The sequence below is a fragment of the Priapulus caudatus genome, unplaced genomic scaffold (genome assembly GCF_000485595.1).
Source record: "Priapulus caudatus unplaced genomic scaffold, Priapulus_caudatus-5.0.1 Scaffold389, whole genome shotgun sequence".
In the NCBI taxonomy this organism is placed as follows: domain Eukaryota; kingdom Metazoa; phylum Priapulida; class Priapulimorpha; order Priapulimorphida; family Priapulidae; genus Priapulus; species Priapulus caudatus.
In genome coordinates, this window is record NW_014577450.1 from 205,203 (window position 1) to 220,187 (window position 14,985).

At 43.2% G+C, this 14,985-nt stretch overlaps 1 protein-coding gene across 1 annotated transcript in view; it reads left to right on the forward strand.

Annotated features, from left to right (window-relative positions):
* Positions 1 to 5,214: 5,214 nt before the first annotated feature.
* Positions 5,215 to 14,985, forward strand: part of LOC106809838 (rho GTPase-activating protein 19-like) — a gene marked incomplete in the record, with an annotated part of 19,471 nt that continues 9,700 nt past the window's right edge. Inside the window, 8 exon segments of the mRNA XM_014813064.1 lie at positions 5,215 to 5,380; positions 6,676 to 7,007; positions 7,429 to 7,521; positions 7,828 to 8,037; positions 8,305 to 8,404; positions 8,632 to 8,749; positions 9,029 to 9,115; positions 9,925 to 10,041. Coding sequence (XP_014668550.1) covers positions 6,764 to 7,007; positions 7,429 to 7,521; positions 7,828 to 8,037; positions 8,305 to 8,404; positions 8,632 to 8,749; positions 9,029 to 9,115; positions 9,925 to 10,041 — 969 coding nt within the window.

Here is a 14,985-nt window from a genome sequence, read left to right on the forward strand (position 1 = left end):
TAGGTACGCGCGAAGAGATATCTGCCGTTATAACCTATAAGATCGGCCAAAGAAAATTCTCTCGACTGTCAACGGCGGCCATCGACGCAAGCGCTATCCCGTGCATGTACATTAGCATAGGTGTAGGATTGCGGCGGGATGCTGTAAACAAAGTAGAATTTCTAGATAGGGTTTTATAATACACTTCTGTCGCGGGTCTGCCCTGCCCATTTTGGGCGCCCAAGATACCTAGCAGAGAACTCTATTGGCTGTTATTGGCGTTACACGATGCGAGCGCCAATCTCTTGCACATTAAAGGAAATGACGTAGGACTGACGTTAAGCATTTAATGTGAGGGTGGCATTCCTACAGAAGGTGCACATCGCAAATTGCATCTTCGCTACTTCAATGTAGTGGCACTGCTCTGTAGAATATCTCTTGCTATACCGATGAACCTACAGGCATAGGGTGCGGACACATCGGCGACCTGTTGGCCAAAGCGAAATGACGTATATATAGGACCGACGATAAGCATTTAATCTGGAGTGTGAAATTCCTACAGAATGTGCGCGTCGTAAATTGCACCCTTGCTACTTCAATGTGGTGGCATGCACTGTTTTGTGAAAAGTCTCTTACCAATTAGGGCCTACCAATGTACACCGCGACCTGTCGCCCAAAAGATATGACGAAGGGCCGATGTTAAGCATTTAATCTGGACTGACAGAGGCGTCGATCTGTTTTCAGGATGGGGGGAGGGGCAAAACTAAACAAAATCTTGAGGAAACCTACTTGAGGGAGCGATGAGACCAAGGATTCGGAAATTTTTCAGAATGGGGGGGGGGAGGAGAAAAAAACTGAACAAAATCCCGAGAAAACCTATGTGAGGGAACAAAGCGACCAAGCGTTTGGGATTTTGTTTTTACATTTTTACCCTTTAAAAACGCGATTTCTAGTGTATTTTGCATGCGGGAGGGGGAATCTGAGAGAAACGTACTCCAACCCCCTCTCCCCACTCCATGAGCGTAGTTTCTTCGTTTTTCTCTACAATCATATGCTATTTAAAAACATTATAATGTACCTATCATACTGACCAAAATTGCCTCGTTTTTTATTTATAATAAACTAGTAGGACACCCGGCGTTGCCCGGGAAATAAAGCATTCAGTTGGTGACCACTTGGTTGAAAGAAAAATACCCAAAAATCCATCTATCTATCTATCTATATCTATCTATCTATCTATCTATCTATCTATTTATTTATCTATCTATCTATCTATCTATCTATCCATCCATTTACCCATCCATCTATCTATCCATAAATAACGTGTAATAAAATCACACCGAAAAATCCATATGGCAAAATGGAATCTTCGCCTCTCTTTTTACTATTGGGGGCGACTCCCCCCCCCCTGCCCCCAGGATCGTCGCCCCCTGGAGTGTGGCATGTCTACAGAAGGTATACGCATCGTATTTATTGCACCCTGGCTACTTCAATGTGGTGGCACTGCTCTGTGGAAGGTCTATTGCTGTACCCATAGAAATAGTATAGATAACCAGTATAGTATGGTTATTATCTAAATAGTATGGTTACCACGGTATCTATACTATTTCTATGGCTGTATGTATATACCAATGTACAGGGATAGGGCGCGGACAAACCGCGTCTGTTGCGGTCAGGATATCGTTTGGTCGAATGCTACTGTACTATTACTAATGTCACGGACGGACTAGTGAAATTATTAAAAAATATTTATTTATTTCCTGAGGTTTGCAAATGAAAACATTTTTCTATGCTACAATATTGCATAAGTATATTAGAAATTGCGTTCTATTAAAAGTTTGGGAGCGATTCGAAGGAGCAGGTGCTTGGTGAGTTTAGTCAATGTAAACATAAATCTGTAATTTGTAACACCATAGATATACAAATGGTATCACATGTGTTAATTGTCACATGTGTATACACACATGTATTGTATATCTATAGCCTCGTCTACACGACGAACCTTAAAGGCATAATTCGACCATCGATTATGCAAAGTTGACGAATGCTACAGTAACTGGCACCTTGTGTAGTTAATAAGTACATTACCTTATAGCCAAACGCGTATTAGTTTGTCCAATATCACTGCTAATTACTAAGAAATGTCTAATTGAAATCCGTAAATTTGGTAATCTGGCGACAACGCTAAATTTATTGCCAACAAAATAAACATCGAGTTCGGTTCGGTGACGTCACATGTTGCTACAGGATGTTGAGCATCGAATTGTTTGTCCCGGGTAAATTGTTTGCCTAGTGTTATTATTTGCCTAGTTGCCACATATTATATGTTGCTTGTAATCTCAAGAACTTCGTATATTCATTTATTCCCGAATCCCAAGAGTAAAACCATAACGTACGGAATGCGCACTCAGACTACAAGGATCGAAATCACTGACGGCCGAGCATACGTGCGAAAATGTCCGGTGCACTATAATCTGTATGACACCGCCTCGCCGGTTACGGCCGGCATAGCGGGTTGAAACTGTCAACAACGGATTTATTTGACCGCGGATTTCAATTGGATATTTCTTAGTAACCAGCAGTGATATTGGACAAACTAATACGCGTTTGGCTATAAGGTAATGTACTTATTAACTACACAAGGTGCCAGTTACTGTAGCATTCGTTAAAATTGCATAATCAATGGTCGAATTATGCCTTTAACTCGAGTTAAGCTAACTCGAGTTGAGCGTTAACTCGAGTTAGCGATTATGTAGCGTCTACACGACAACACCCGATATCGATTATTACCGATTTATTATGCATGCGTGCGTGCGTGTGCACGTATACGTGCGTGCGTGCGTGCGTACGTGTGTACGTACACGTGCGTTCGTGAGTGCGTGCGTGCGTGTGCACGTACACGTGCGTGCATGCGTGCGTGCGTGCGTGCGTGCTTGAGTGCGTGCGTGCGTGTGCACGTACACGTGCGTGCATGCGTGAGTGCGTACATGTGCGTGCATCTGTGCGTGCGTGCATGTGCACGTACACGTGCGTGCATGAGTGTGTGCGTGCGTGTGCAAGTACACGTGCGTGCGTGCGCGCGTGCGCAGGTACACGTTCGTACGTGCGTGCGTGCGTGTGCACGTACACGTGCGTGCATGCGTGTGTGCGTATATGTGCGTGCATGTGTGCGTGCGTGCGCGTGTGTGTGCGTGTGCACGTACACGTGCGTGCATGCGTCCGTGCGTGCATGTGCACGTACACGTGCTTGCGTGCGCGCGTGTGCAGGTACACGTTCGTGCGTGCGTGCGTGTGTGTGCACGTACACGTGCGTGCATGCGTGCGTGCGTGCGTCCGTGTGTGTGCACGTACACGAGCGTGCGTACGTGCGTGTGTGTGCAGGTACACGTGCGTGCGTGCGTGCGTGTGCACGTACACGTGCGTGCGTGCGTGTGCATGTACACGCGCGTGCATGAGTGTGTGCGTGCATGAGTGTGTGCGTGCGTGTGCAAGTACACGTGCGTGCGTGCGCGCGCGTGCAGATGTGGTTAGTGCGTGTGTGCGTGCGCGCGCGCGTGTGCATGTGCACGTAGGCGTGCGTGCGTGCGTACATGCGTGTGCACGTACACGTGCGTGAGTGCATGAGTGTGTGCGTGCGTGTGCACGTACACGTGCGTGCGTGCGTGCATGCGTGTGCACGTACACGTGCGTGCGTGCGTGCATGAGTGTGTGCGTGCGTGTGCAAGTACGCGTGCGTGCGTGTGTAAGTACATCGTACTAGTGCTGCCGCCTATCGTGGAGGTTAAGCTAACTCGAGTTAAGCGTCTACACGGGCCTTAACTCGAGTTATCGTAACTCGAGTTACCTTAACTCGAGTTAAGGTCCCGTGTAGACGCTTAACTCGAGTTAAGGTTCGTCGTGTAGACGTAGCTTATGGTAGATACAATCAGGCCCGTCGGAAGGAATTTTAAAGTGGTACGGTTTCAGTGGCGCCCCAGTGGGGTTCGAAGGGGCAGACAGGGTGACCAGATTTTAGAAATTTGATTACGGGACAGGAAACGATGCGAGGGAGCGGAGCGATCGAGCGGGGGAGGGTGTAGGAGGGGGTATCCCCCTCCCTCGGTAAGAACCTTTTTTGAATTGGGGTGCAAATCATGCAATTTAGCACACTTTAAAAATTAAGTTATTTTTTATGCTTTTATTGTATTACAGAAAAGGACAAATTACTCTTCATTAAATAGAAATTGAGGTCAAGCTGCTAACCCTAACCTATAAATAGGAGGTTTCACGGTTAGGTGGCGAGCTTAATTTATCACTTTCTTGAGGATATTATTTTTAAGATTTGCGATTGGATGAAAAGGTTTTGTGGCATATATATGCTGTTCTTCGGTTTATGTGATAATGCGTTTCATAATAATGGAAAAAAGCAAAGTCACTTCGATGTTCGTGTTCTTCCATTAATTAAGCTGGTGAAAAGCCTACGATCAGCCTATGATCATGACATTTATCACCCTCCCACCTTCTCACTTCTTTTCTCTTCTCATTTCTTCTCCCTCTCTCTCTCTCCTTTTCTCTTCTCTTTTCTTCTCCCTCTCCATCTCTCTTTTTTTCTTTTCTTCTTTTTTTTAGGCCGAAAAGTGGTACGGTCAATCCCGTACCAACCGTAGCGGCTTCGACGGGCCTGGATACAATAACACAGTAGTCAACACAGTAGTCAACACACCCTAGTACCCTACTCTTTAGATACAATAATGTGAACCCCTCCCTATCCTTGGTTACATTATTGTATCTACCTACTCTTGTGTTGGGTTACAACATTGTATCTAATATTTATGGTAACACAAAATTTAATGTAACACCATAGCAGAGCATATAAATCACAATAGGTGATTTATATGCTCTGACCATAGGTAACACAAATCTCCCGCGGTAGGGGCGCTATTGTTCGGTAGGGGCGCTAGCGTCGCTCGCTGGTGTTCAATTTTCTTGGGCTATCAGCAATTTAGTATTTCTATATATTTCTATGGGTAAAACCATAGGGATAATATACTAGAGTAGTGTCTCTATACATTTCTATGGTAACGAGTAATGGAAGTTAACGAGTAATTAAAAAATTCTCACGCAATCCGCATCTTTTTTGTCTTAACTCAACAGCCAATTGTATTTGACTTATTTAAACAGTCTATCCAATGGCAGGGCACATTTATATAAATTGGCACTGTACGTCTATAGACTGGTCCACTGCTAGCATTTTGCCTGGTAGTAAGCATCAACGTTAGGCTGTTTCACAATCGATGAGACAGATAACCCATCTACGGGCGATCGAAATGCCCCGTCGAATCGCTTGTTGAAGTTGTTAGGGCGCTAAAAATGATCGTGATCAGCCCATAGAACTTTGTTGTAAACTGTGGGTTCTTACTCAGTAAGTTACTGATTAGTTGGATGCCGTAGATTTGATTTGCAGTTGTTAATGTAGATAGTTATAAATGCACGTATTACAAAGAATAACTTCAACCGCGTAAACTTGATCGTTGATGAAGTTGATGCTCGAGTAATCAGTCAGTAAATAGGCCTATGAATATGATGTTTGCTAACATTGTAACAATAACAACAGTAGCCTACTAGTACTAGTACTAGTAGTAGTAGTACTAGTACTACCAGGAGTAAGATAATATAGGATCCTATATTATCTTACTCCTGGTACTACTAGTACTAGCACAGGTGAGACCAAATTTGTCTACATGTATTAATTTTTCGATTTATTTGAAAGACAATCAAGATCCAGATGTGTTGAATTCAGATTCAGATTGGCATAGTATACTATCCACTATATCACTAACTACTGCTCATACTCATAGTCATGCTTATAGGGTCTATGTCCCCCAGGGTGCTGCTGGAACGTACCCTGGGTACGGTCCGGTATACCGAACGTACCCTGTAAACTATTTGGTAGGGTTAGGGAGTAGGTGTAGGCGACTCCCTAGACTCGTTAGTGTAGTAGGCGAAGTACGGTCCGGCATATTAAATAGTACCAGGGTATGTTCCGGTATACCGGACCGTACCTAGGGTACGTTCCGGCAGTACCCTGGGGGACCTAGACCCTCTCAGCCTAACTACTACTAGACACTTATAGCCATATTACTAATAATTAATACCTCACAAATCCTTTCATTTGGATCAATATTGGTGTCACCTTAGCAAAATGCGATAAATAAATATCAGTTGGGATTTTACTACACTAGGCCTAGCTGATTCAACTTACTCACAAAATTATGAGTGAATAACAAAATCGTCAAATTGCAGTGTCGTGTCATAAAATGTTTTCGTACACCTCTTTTCTGATACCCATCGCCTGTTTACGCCTTGCTTAGCACATACGATAAAGTGATCAGTGGCTATAGTTTTTCATTGGTGAGTACAAAATAACTGGTTGCTCAAGTCTTGGCTCAAACTTTAAAACATCCAGAGGGAGCCCTGTATAATGTGGCAAAGCATGACTTCATGATGTCATAACATACCCTAAAATGCCAACATAATTTTTCTGATTATTTAAGCCCAAGAGGATGAATTGCTAAAGGTTGCTAACAATTGATGCGACATGCCAACAGCAGCCCAAAACTATACATAGAATTCCCTACTCCAGCAACAAACATTGAGAAATGAATCATATAAAAAATGTTATGTGTAAGTCTAATTAATAAATAATATTTATTGCAGGAATCCTGACAACTAAGACGACGTACTAAAACTTCAAAGTTCCATACTGCTGTCTGGGTAGCTCAGGAATTCTTTACATACGGCAGTGATGGCTCAGAAAAGATTGCTATTGCAAAGCCTTGTGCCTGCAATCAAGACAGATGAGCTTGACAGAATGCGTACTATGGCACCTGAGCGCTTCGTAGAGCTCTGTCTAATGCACTTGACGTTTGCACTTGAACTCGGAAGCTCAGAGCTAAACCAGATACTCTCTACCTGCAATGGAGCTGAAAGAGCAAAAAAGATGGTGAAGCCTATGACACCATTTTCAAAGAGAAGAAATTCCCGGCGTAGTATGTGTATTCTTGTTATCACAGTGGTGTACAGGGTTTGTACGGCTACAGAAAGGCCTGAAAAGTCATAGAATTTTAGAATGTAATTTTCCAGGTATGAAAATTAATGGAAAATGGGCTATATGATACTGAAAAGTCCTAACAATAAAGCTCATATTAGGCAAGAATTTATTTACAAATTATTTATTGAAGGTAGTAAGTACAAAGCTTGAATCTGTCTTAAATCTCGGGGTCCTGGAAAAAATGTTGTTTATTTACTTTATGATCAATAATGAGCTACACTAAGAACCACTGTTATAGATTGCTTAATATATTATACTTAGACCATATGTGCCGATTATTATATATCTATTGAGTTTTGTGTAACGCTGAGACTGACTCATACACTTGTGACTCACATGAAAAAATCGGGTTTTTGCAGCTTCTCTAAAAGGTGGAATTTTTGGAGCAACACTCACACAGGAAGGAATCTCCCAGGTTTTTCAGCTCATACAGTACCTGGGTAGAAACCAAAGTAAGACTAAAAATTAGTGATTGGAATTGTAATCACTCTCGTATTGCCCTTTACCGATTAATTATTGATTATAATAGGTTAATTAATCATGGTTACTAAGAATACTAGATATTAGGTAATACCATGATGATCATATCTATATAATTGTATTGGTATCCTGGTATTTTTATGGTTATACTAACACTAATACAGGCCGTACACGTATCAATTAATTTCACCTGCATCTTTACATCATGCACGCTGTATGCACAGAATGACCCAAACCCCTACTCTATAGGCTTCTGTAATAGAATTCCTTTGTCATAGATATCAAACAAGTTGGTCTATTCCGGAAGAGCGGTCAGATGTCAAGGCAAAAAGAGTTGACAACTTTGCTTGACCAAGGCGTTGCAATAGATCTGGACAGCGGGCGATTCAGTGCTCACGACTGTGCTTGTGTGCTGAAGAGGTTCCTTGGAGAGCTGCCAGAACCTTTGCTCACTGAGAACCATTACCTTGCCCATTGCCAAATATCTAGTATGTTGTAATCTACGTGCACTGCTACATATATATACTTCTGTGTATATTATCATGAACATGCTTCATTTAAACATGTATAACTATAAATGCCTTTATGCTATTGATTATGGTATTAAGGTCATTTCAGAATTTTTGAAAAACTACCGAGCACTTCAGATATTTCCTATTCTCATGCCTACATCATTAGAATAAATGTTTGCGAACAAGTTTGCTTGGGTTTGTACTTTCCCTAATGTGCCAGACCCTACTTTACTTTCTTTTAAGAATTGATGAATGAAGAATCAGCGCATGATGCAAAAGTTCTAGCCAGACAGGTCAAGGCTGTACAGCTTCTTTTCCTGTTACTGCCACCAGAAACCTATAGGTACTCCCATGCCTATATTGTTTCACGGGCCTTTGATATCGCAATCACATTAGTTTGTAATGTAAAATGCATGAATATACATATTGACATGATTGTGAAATTGACATATTTAATTCACTTTGTAACTAAGTGCTTATAATAATCTCAGCTGTCTAGTTGTGTGAATTTGTATCAGAATTACAAAGATAGGTCTTACGTGTTATTGAATCTATTTTCTTTTTTTATAGATTGCTGAGAGATTTGCTAAATTTACTACATAGAGTGACGGAGGTTCAAGAAGATAATCGTATGAATGCAGACAATCTTGGAACTATGTTTGCTCCTCACATTCTTTGCCCTCGCAAAGTAAGTGTTGTTACAAGTGTAATCAGATTATTATGGCATATATTGTGTTGCTGTTTACAATGCATGTACATTGTGCCTGAAATATAATAATAATGCAGACGTGTATGTTCATGTTATATTTTGCAGTAGTTTGCTATGAGTTTGTTGTGCAGTACAGGTGGCCTAGTTGGAAAATAACAGTTTTTTGTAATATCTATATGTAGGTTATACTGACTCCAACGTGTGCTATATAGTACATATTCATTGCATATAATGTTATAAGTTGCACATTATTTGCAGATGACAGCTACAGAACTGCACAAGAATGCGATCAATATGACAAAGGCTGTAGCGTTCATGATTAAACATGCACCTGATCTTTTCACTGTAAGTTTCTAAATTGTTTTGTAAAATGAGAAGGGTATAATAAATACATTGAACCAATGGTCTGGGCAATTGCATCATCATAAAGAATGAGCTACATGTGTCAATGATTTAATAAACAAAGACCCAACCATAGGATGAAGAAGAAGTGAGGAGAGAAGGGGTTGTAAGAAGAAAGGAAAGTAGATGGGTCTTATCAGTCTTCGAATTTAGCCGGGCATCCGAGACGTGTAGAAATCTCGGTGGGCATGTAAACATTGCAAGCTCACACGCTCGACGGGCTCCTGGTTTAAAAATGCATAAAATATAATAAAACTTGCCATTAACTAAAGGTATTAAATTTAAAATCACGAAATTTTAACACCATAAACGAATGGCGTCTAGAAGTTGTCTGGTGTACACTTCTTTACTCGATATTCCAAAAATATTCCTGCAAAATATATGGGCAACTAGAATGCCATTCGGGCATGTACAATTTACAGAATACTTACCTGACGCCTGAAATGCAAATGGCTCAAAAAGTTTTTCTTGAAGACTGCGTCTTATAGATATTGTACTGTCAAATTACTTTTCTCTGTTATTCTCAGTACTATTCAAGTGTATCAGTGATGTTGAATCTAGTGGTAGTTTTTTTTTATACAAGTATAACCAACAAATCTTTGTAATTCTTGCATAGTGGTTCCTGATCAATTGGTATAACATAAAAACCTGCATTAATTACCATGTAGATGTAACTTCATTGCACCTGTTAGTTCTGTTTAGAGCAAATACCGATTCTTTTGTTAATCATGAATGTACCTTTGTGTCTGCAGGCACCAGTGGAACTTACAATGGATGTCCGTGCTTACTGGGCACAGCAAGACGAATACAGGCAGCTTGAAAATAAATCATCTGGCACCCCTAATGTTGAGCCTTGTCGAAAGTACATGGTGGGTTAGCCAATGCGCAATATATGCTAAGTTGTTTGTGTGGTATATGTAAGATTTCTGGTATGACATAATATAACAGCAATAAATTATTTGTGACTGGTAATGTTGGTGTTGTCCAGCATGGTGACTGTGGTAACAGTGCATGGTGTTAGCATGCATGGTGTCTGTGGTAACAGTGCGTGGTGTTATCATGCATAGTGTCTGTGGTAACAGAGGTGTTATCATGCATGGTGCCTGTGGTAACATTGGTGTTATCATGCATGGTGTCTGTGGTAACAGTGGTGTTATCATGCATGGTGTCTGTGGTAACAGTGGTGTTATCCTGCATGGTGTCTGTGGTAACAGTGGTGTTATCCTGCATGGTGTCTGTGGTAACAGTGGTGTTATCTCTGCATGGTGTCTGCTTCGGCTAACAGTCCAGTGGTGTTATCACTGCATGGTGGTCTGTAGGTAACAGAGGTGTTATCCTGATGGTTGTCTTGGTAACAGTCGGTGTTATCCGAGCATGGTTGTCTGTCGGTAACAGAGCATGGTGTTATCCTTGCATGGTGTCTGTGGTAACATTGGGTTATCATGCATGGCCTGACTGTGGTAACATTGGGTGGTTATCTGCATGGTGTCATGTGGTAACAGTGGCCATCCACCCAAACTCTCGTGTTATCCTGCATGGTGACTGCTGGTAACAGTGGTTTATCCTGCATGGTGTCTGGTGGGTAACAGAGGTTATCATGCATGGTGTCTGTGGTAACAGTCAGTGGTGTTTATCCTGCCATGGTGACTGTGGTAACAGTGGTGTTATCCTGGCATTGCGGCGTGGTTTCTGTGGCTAACAGAGGTTATCATGCACATGGTGCTTCGGCTAACAGTCGTGTGTTTCCTGCATGGTGACTGTGGTACAGTGTGTTATCATGCATGGTGTCTGTGGTAACAGATGGTGTTATCATGCCATCGGTGTCTGTGGGCGTAACAGTCGGTGCTTATCCTGCATTGTTCTGGTTGGTAACAGTGTGTGTTATCATGCATGGTGTCTGTGGTAACAGTCGGTGTTATCCTTGCATGGCTGTCTGTGGTAACAGAGGTTATCATGCATGGTGTCTGTTGGTAAACGTCCAGTTGGTGTTATCCCTGCCATGCGTGACTGTGGTAACAGTGGTGTTATCAGTTGCATGGTTGTCTGTCGGTAACAGTGGTGTTATCATGCATGGTGTCTGCGGTAACAGTGGTGTTATCATTGCATGGGTGTATCTGTGGTAACAGTTTTGGTGTTATCCGCCATGCGTGTCTGTTGGTAACAGTCAGTGGTGCTTATCCTGCCATGGCCTGACTGTTTCGGTTAACAGCAGGTGTTATCCTGCATGGTGTCTGTCGGTAACAGACGTCGTTATCCGGTCATGCGTGTTGTTCGGTAACATTGGGTGTTATCCTGCATGGTGTCTGCTGGTAACAGAGGTTTATCATCATTGGTGTCTGGCGTAACAGTCAGTAGGTGTTTATTATCCTGCATTGGTGACTGTGGGAACAGTGGTTGTATCATGCATCGGTGTCTTGTGGTAACAGTTGGTGTTCATCATTGCATGGTGTCTGCTGGTAACAGAGGTCTTTATCCTGCCATGGTGTCTGTGTAACAGTGGTGTTATCCTGCATGGTGTCTGTGGTAACATTGGTGTTATCATGCATGGTGTCTGTGGTAACATTGGTGTTATCATGCATGGTGTCTGTGGTAACATTGGTGTTATCATGCCGGATGTCTGTGATAACAGTGATGTATGTTATCATGCATGGTGTCTGTGGTAACAGTGTGTTGGGATCCGCTGCATGGTGCTCGTGTGGTAACAGAGTTATCCTGCATGGTGCTTCTGTGTAACTAGTCAGTTGGTGCTTATCCTTGCATGGTGTCTGTGGTACACAGTGGGTGTTATCCTGCATGGTGACTTGTGGTAACAGTGGTGTTATCCTGACATGGTGTCCTGTGGCGTACAGTGGTCGTATCATGATGAGTGACTGTGGTAACAGTGGTGTTATCATGCATGGTGCCTGTGGTAACATTGGTGTTATCATGCATGGTGACTGTGGTAACATTGGTGTTATCATGCCATGGGCTGCGCGTGCGTCTGCTGGTAACATGGTGTTTATCCTGCTATGGGTCTGTGGTAACAGAGGTGTTATTCCTGCATTGCGTGTCTTGGCGTAACAGACGCGTTATATCCTGCCGTGCGCACGGTAGTCTGTGCGTAACAGTGCGTTTATCCTTTGCATGGTGTCTGCTCTGTACTTGGGGTGTTACTCCTGACCATGGTGTCTGTCGGTAACATGTGCATTATCCTGCCATTGGGTCTGTGGTAAACAGTGGGTGTTAATCATGCATGGCTGAACTGTCGGTAACAGTGGTGTTATCACTGCATGGCCGTGCCTGTGGTAAACATTGGTGTTATCATGCATGCGTGACTGTGGAACATTGGTGTTATCATGCAGTTGCGTGACTGTGGTAACATTGGTGTTATCCTGCATGGTGATCTGTGGTAACATTGGTGTTATTCCTGCATGGTGTCTGTGGGTAACAGAGGTGTTACCTGCGTGGTGTCTGTGGTAATCAGCTGGTGTTATCCCTGCATGGTGTCTGTGGTTAACATGGTGCTTATCCTGCATCGGTGTCATTGTTGGGTAACAGTGGTGTTATCATGCATTGGCTGACTGTCGGAACAGGGTGTTATCATGCATGGTGCGCTGTGGGTTAACATTGGTGTTATCATGCATTTGTGCTGGTGGTAAACATTGAGTGTTATCCTGCATGAGTGTCTGTCGGTAAACTATTGGTGTTATTCGCTGCATGGTGTCTGTGGTAGAGACGGTTTATCCTGCCATGTGTCTGTGGTAACAGAGGTGTTATCCTGCATACGGTGTCATGTGGCTAACAGCTGGTGGTTTATCCTGCATTGTCTGTGCGTACATTTGCGTGTTATCAGGTCATGGTGTCTGTCGGCTAACAGTGGTGTTATCCTGCATGGGTCTGTGGGGTAAAACAGTCAGATGGTGTTATCCTGCCATGGCTGTCTGTGTAAAACAGAGGTTGTTATCCTGGCATCGGTGTCTTGGTAAACAGAGGTTATCCTGCATGGTGTTCTGTCTGGCTAACAGTGGTGTATATCCTGCATGGTGTCTTTGTGGTTAACAGGAGGTGTTATCCTGCATGCGTGTCTGTTGGCTAACAGAGCTTATCCTGCCATGGTGTCTGTGGTAACAGAGGTTATTCTGCATGTGTTCTGCTGGTAACAGTGGTGTTATCTCCTGCCATCGCGTGTTCTGTTGCGTAACAGAGGTAGTCTATCCTGCATGCGTGTCTGTGGTAACAGAGGTTATTCATGCATGGCTGTCTGTGGTAACAGAGCGTTAAATCATGCCCATTCGGTGTCTGTGGTAACAGTCAGTAGTGTATATCATGCATTTGGTTCTGTGAGTAACAGAGGTTATCATGCATGCTGTCTGTGGTAACAGAGGGTTATCTATGCATGGGTGTCTGTGTACAAGAGGTTATCATGCGCATCGGTGTTCTGTGCGTAACCAGTGCGCTGGTTGTTATCCTGCATGGTTGTCATGTAGGTAACAAGACGGTGTTATCCTGCATTGGTTGTCTGTCCGTAACAGAAGGTGTTATCCTGCATGGTGTCTGTGGTAACAGAGGTGTTATCCTGCATGGTGTCTGTGGTAACAGAGGTGTTATCATGCATGGTGTCTGTGGTAACAGTGGTGTTATCCTGCATGGTGACTGTGGTAACAGAGGTGTTATCATGCTTGGTGGCTGTGTGGTGGCTGTAGTAATAGCTGTGTTATCGTACAATGTTGGTACAGCAAAACTCGCATAAGTCGTCATCGTCTAACTCGTCAATTCGGATAAGTCGTCATGGAAGTAAAAGTCCCGATTTTCTATCATAGTAAATCCATTGGAATAGCCCCGCCTAACTCGTCATTTATAAGTCGTCATTATGTTCAAGTCGGCGCCCTCAGACAGGTCCCATGTAATACAAACAACAGTAATTTCCCATTCTAAGTCGTCATTAGAAATGCCGATGGCGCGCGCGCAGTGTCTGGTCTAGGGGATGTGCGAGCTGGCTGTCGCAGCTCGAATTTTTCAGCTCGCACATCCCCCAGATTCCCCAGTGTATGCAGCCCAATGCAGGATGCGAAGTTAACGCGAGTCCGGAGTCAAATGCTCCCTGATTTACTGCCGGACTCCCTGATTTGACATAATAATGGAGTCCGCGTGACTCCCCGAAAAATCTGCTATACTAACTAGTTTGTTCTAGAGCACGGCATTGCGGAATTGCCGTATTTTTTCAGCAAGTGTTCCAAGAATATTTGGCAGATGTGCACCGCAAATGTCCTGCAATGTCCAAACCATTAAACGTGTAATCAACAGCGGGTGTTACAGATAGCCAGCGTGTGCTGCGCTTGCCGCTAGTTCGTACGCCATGCGTGCGTTATGACCAGCAGCGGTGTCGATTGATGTACGGACCCGATTGTTTCATGTCTGCTATGTATGTGGCGCGAACCGACATCGTGTGTGGAGTATGTTTATGACTGCGTAGGGGTGACGGGCGCCTGGAGCGGAGAGCCTACGTATAAGTCGATCTAAAAATTGACGACTTACGTGTATGTGCCGTCCATTTTCGTAAGTTGGCACAAATATGCTGGTCCCAAAAGTGTCGACTTATGCGAGTTTTACTGTAGTGATAACAGCAGGAGATAATAGCTAGTGATTTTATCTCCTCTGCAGATACTGTGGCAACAATATTTTTAACTTGTGTGGTGGTTATGATAAGAGCTAGTGATTTTATATTCTGTAGATACTGTGCTAACAAAATTTTCATCATGTATCGCGATAACAGCTAGGGTTGTATGTGATCTTCCGTAGATATTTTTGTGACAGTTATGATATTGTGTGTCCTG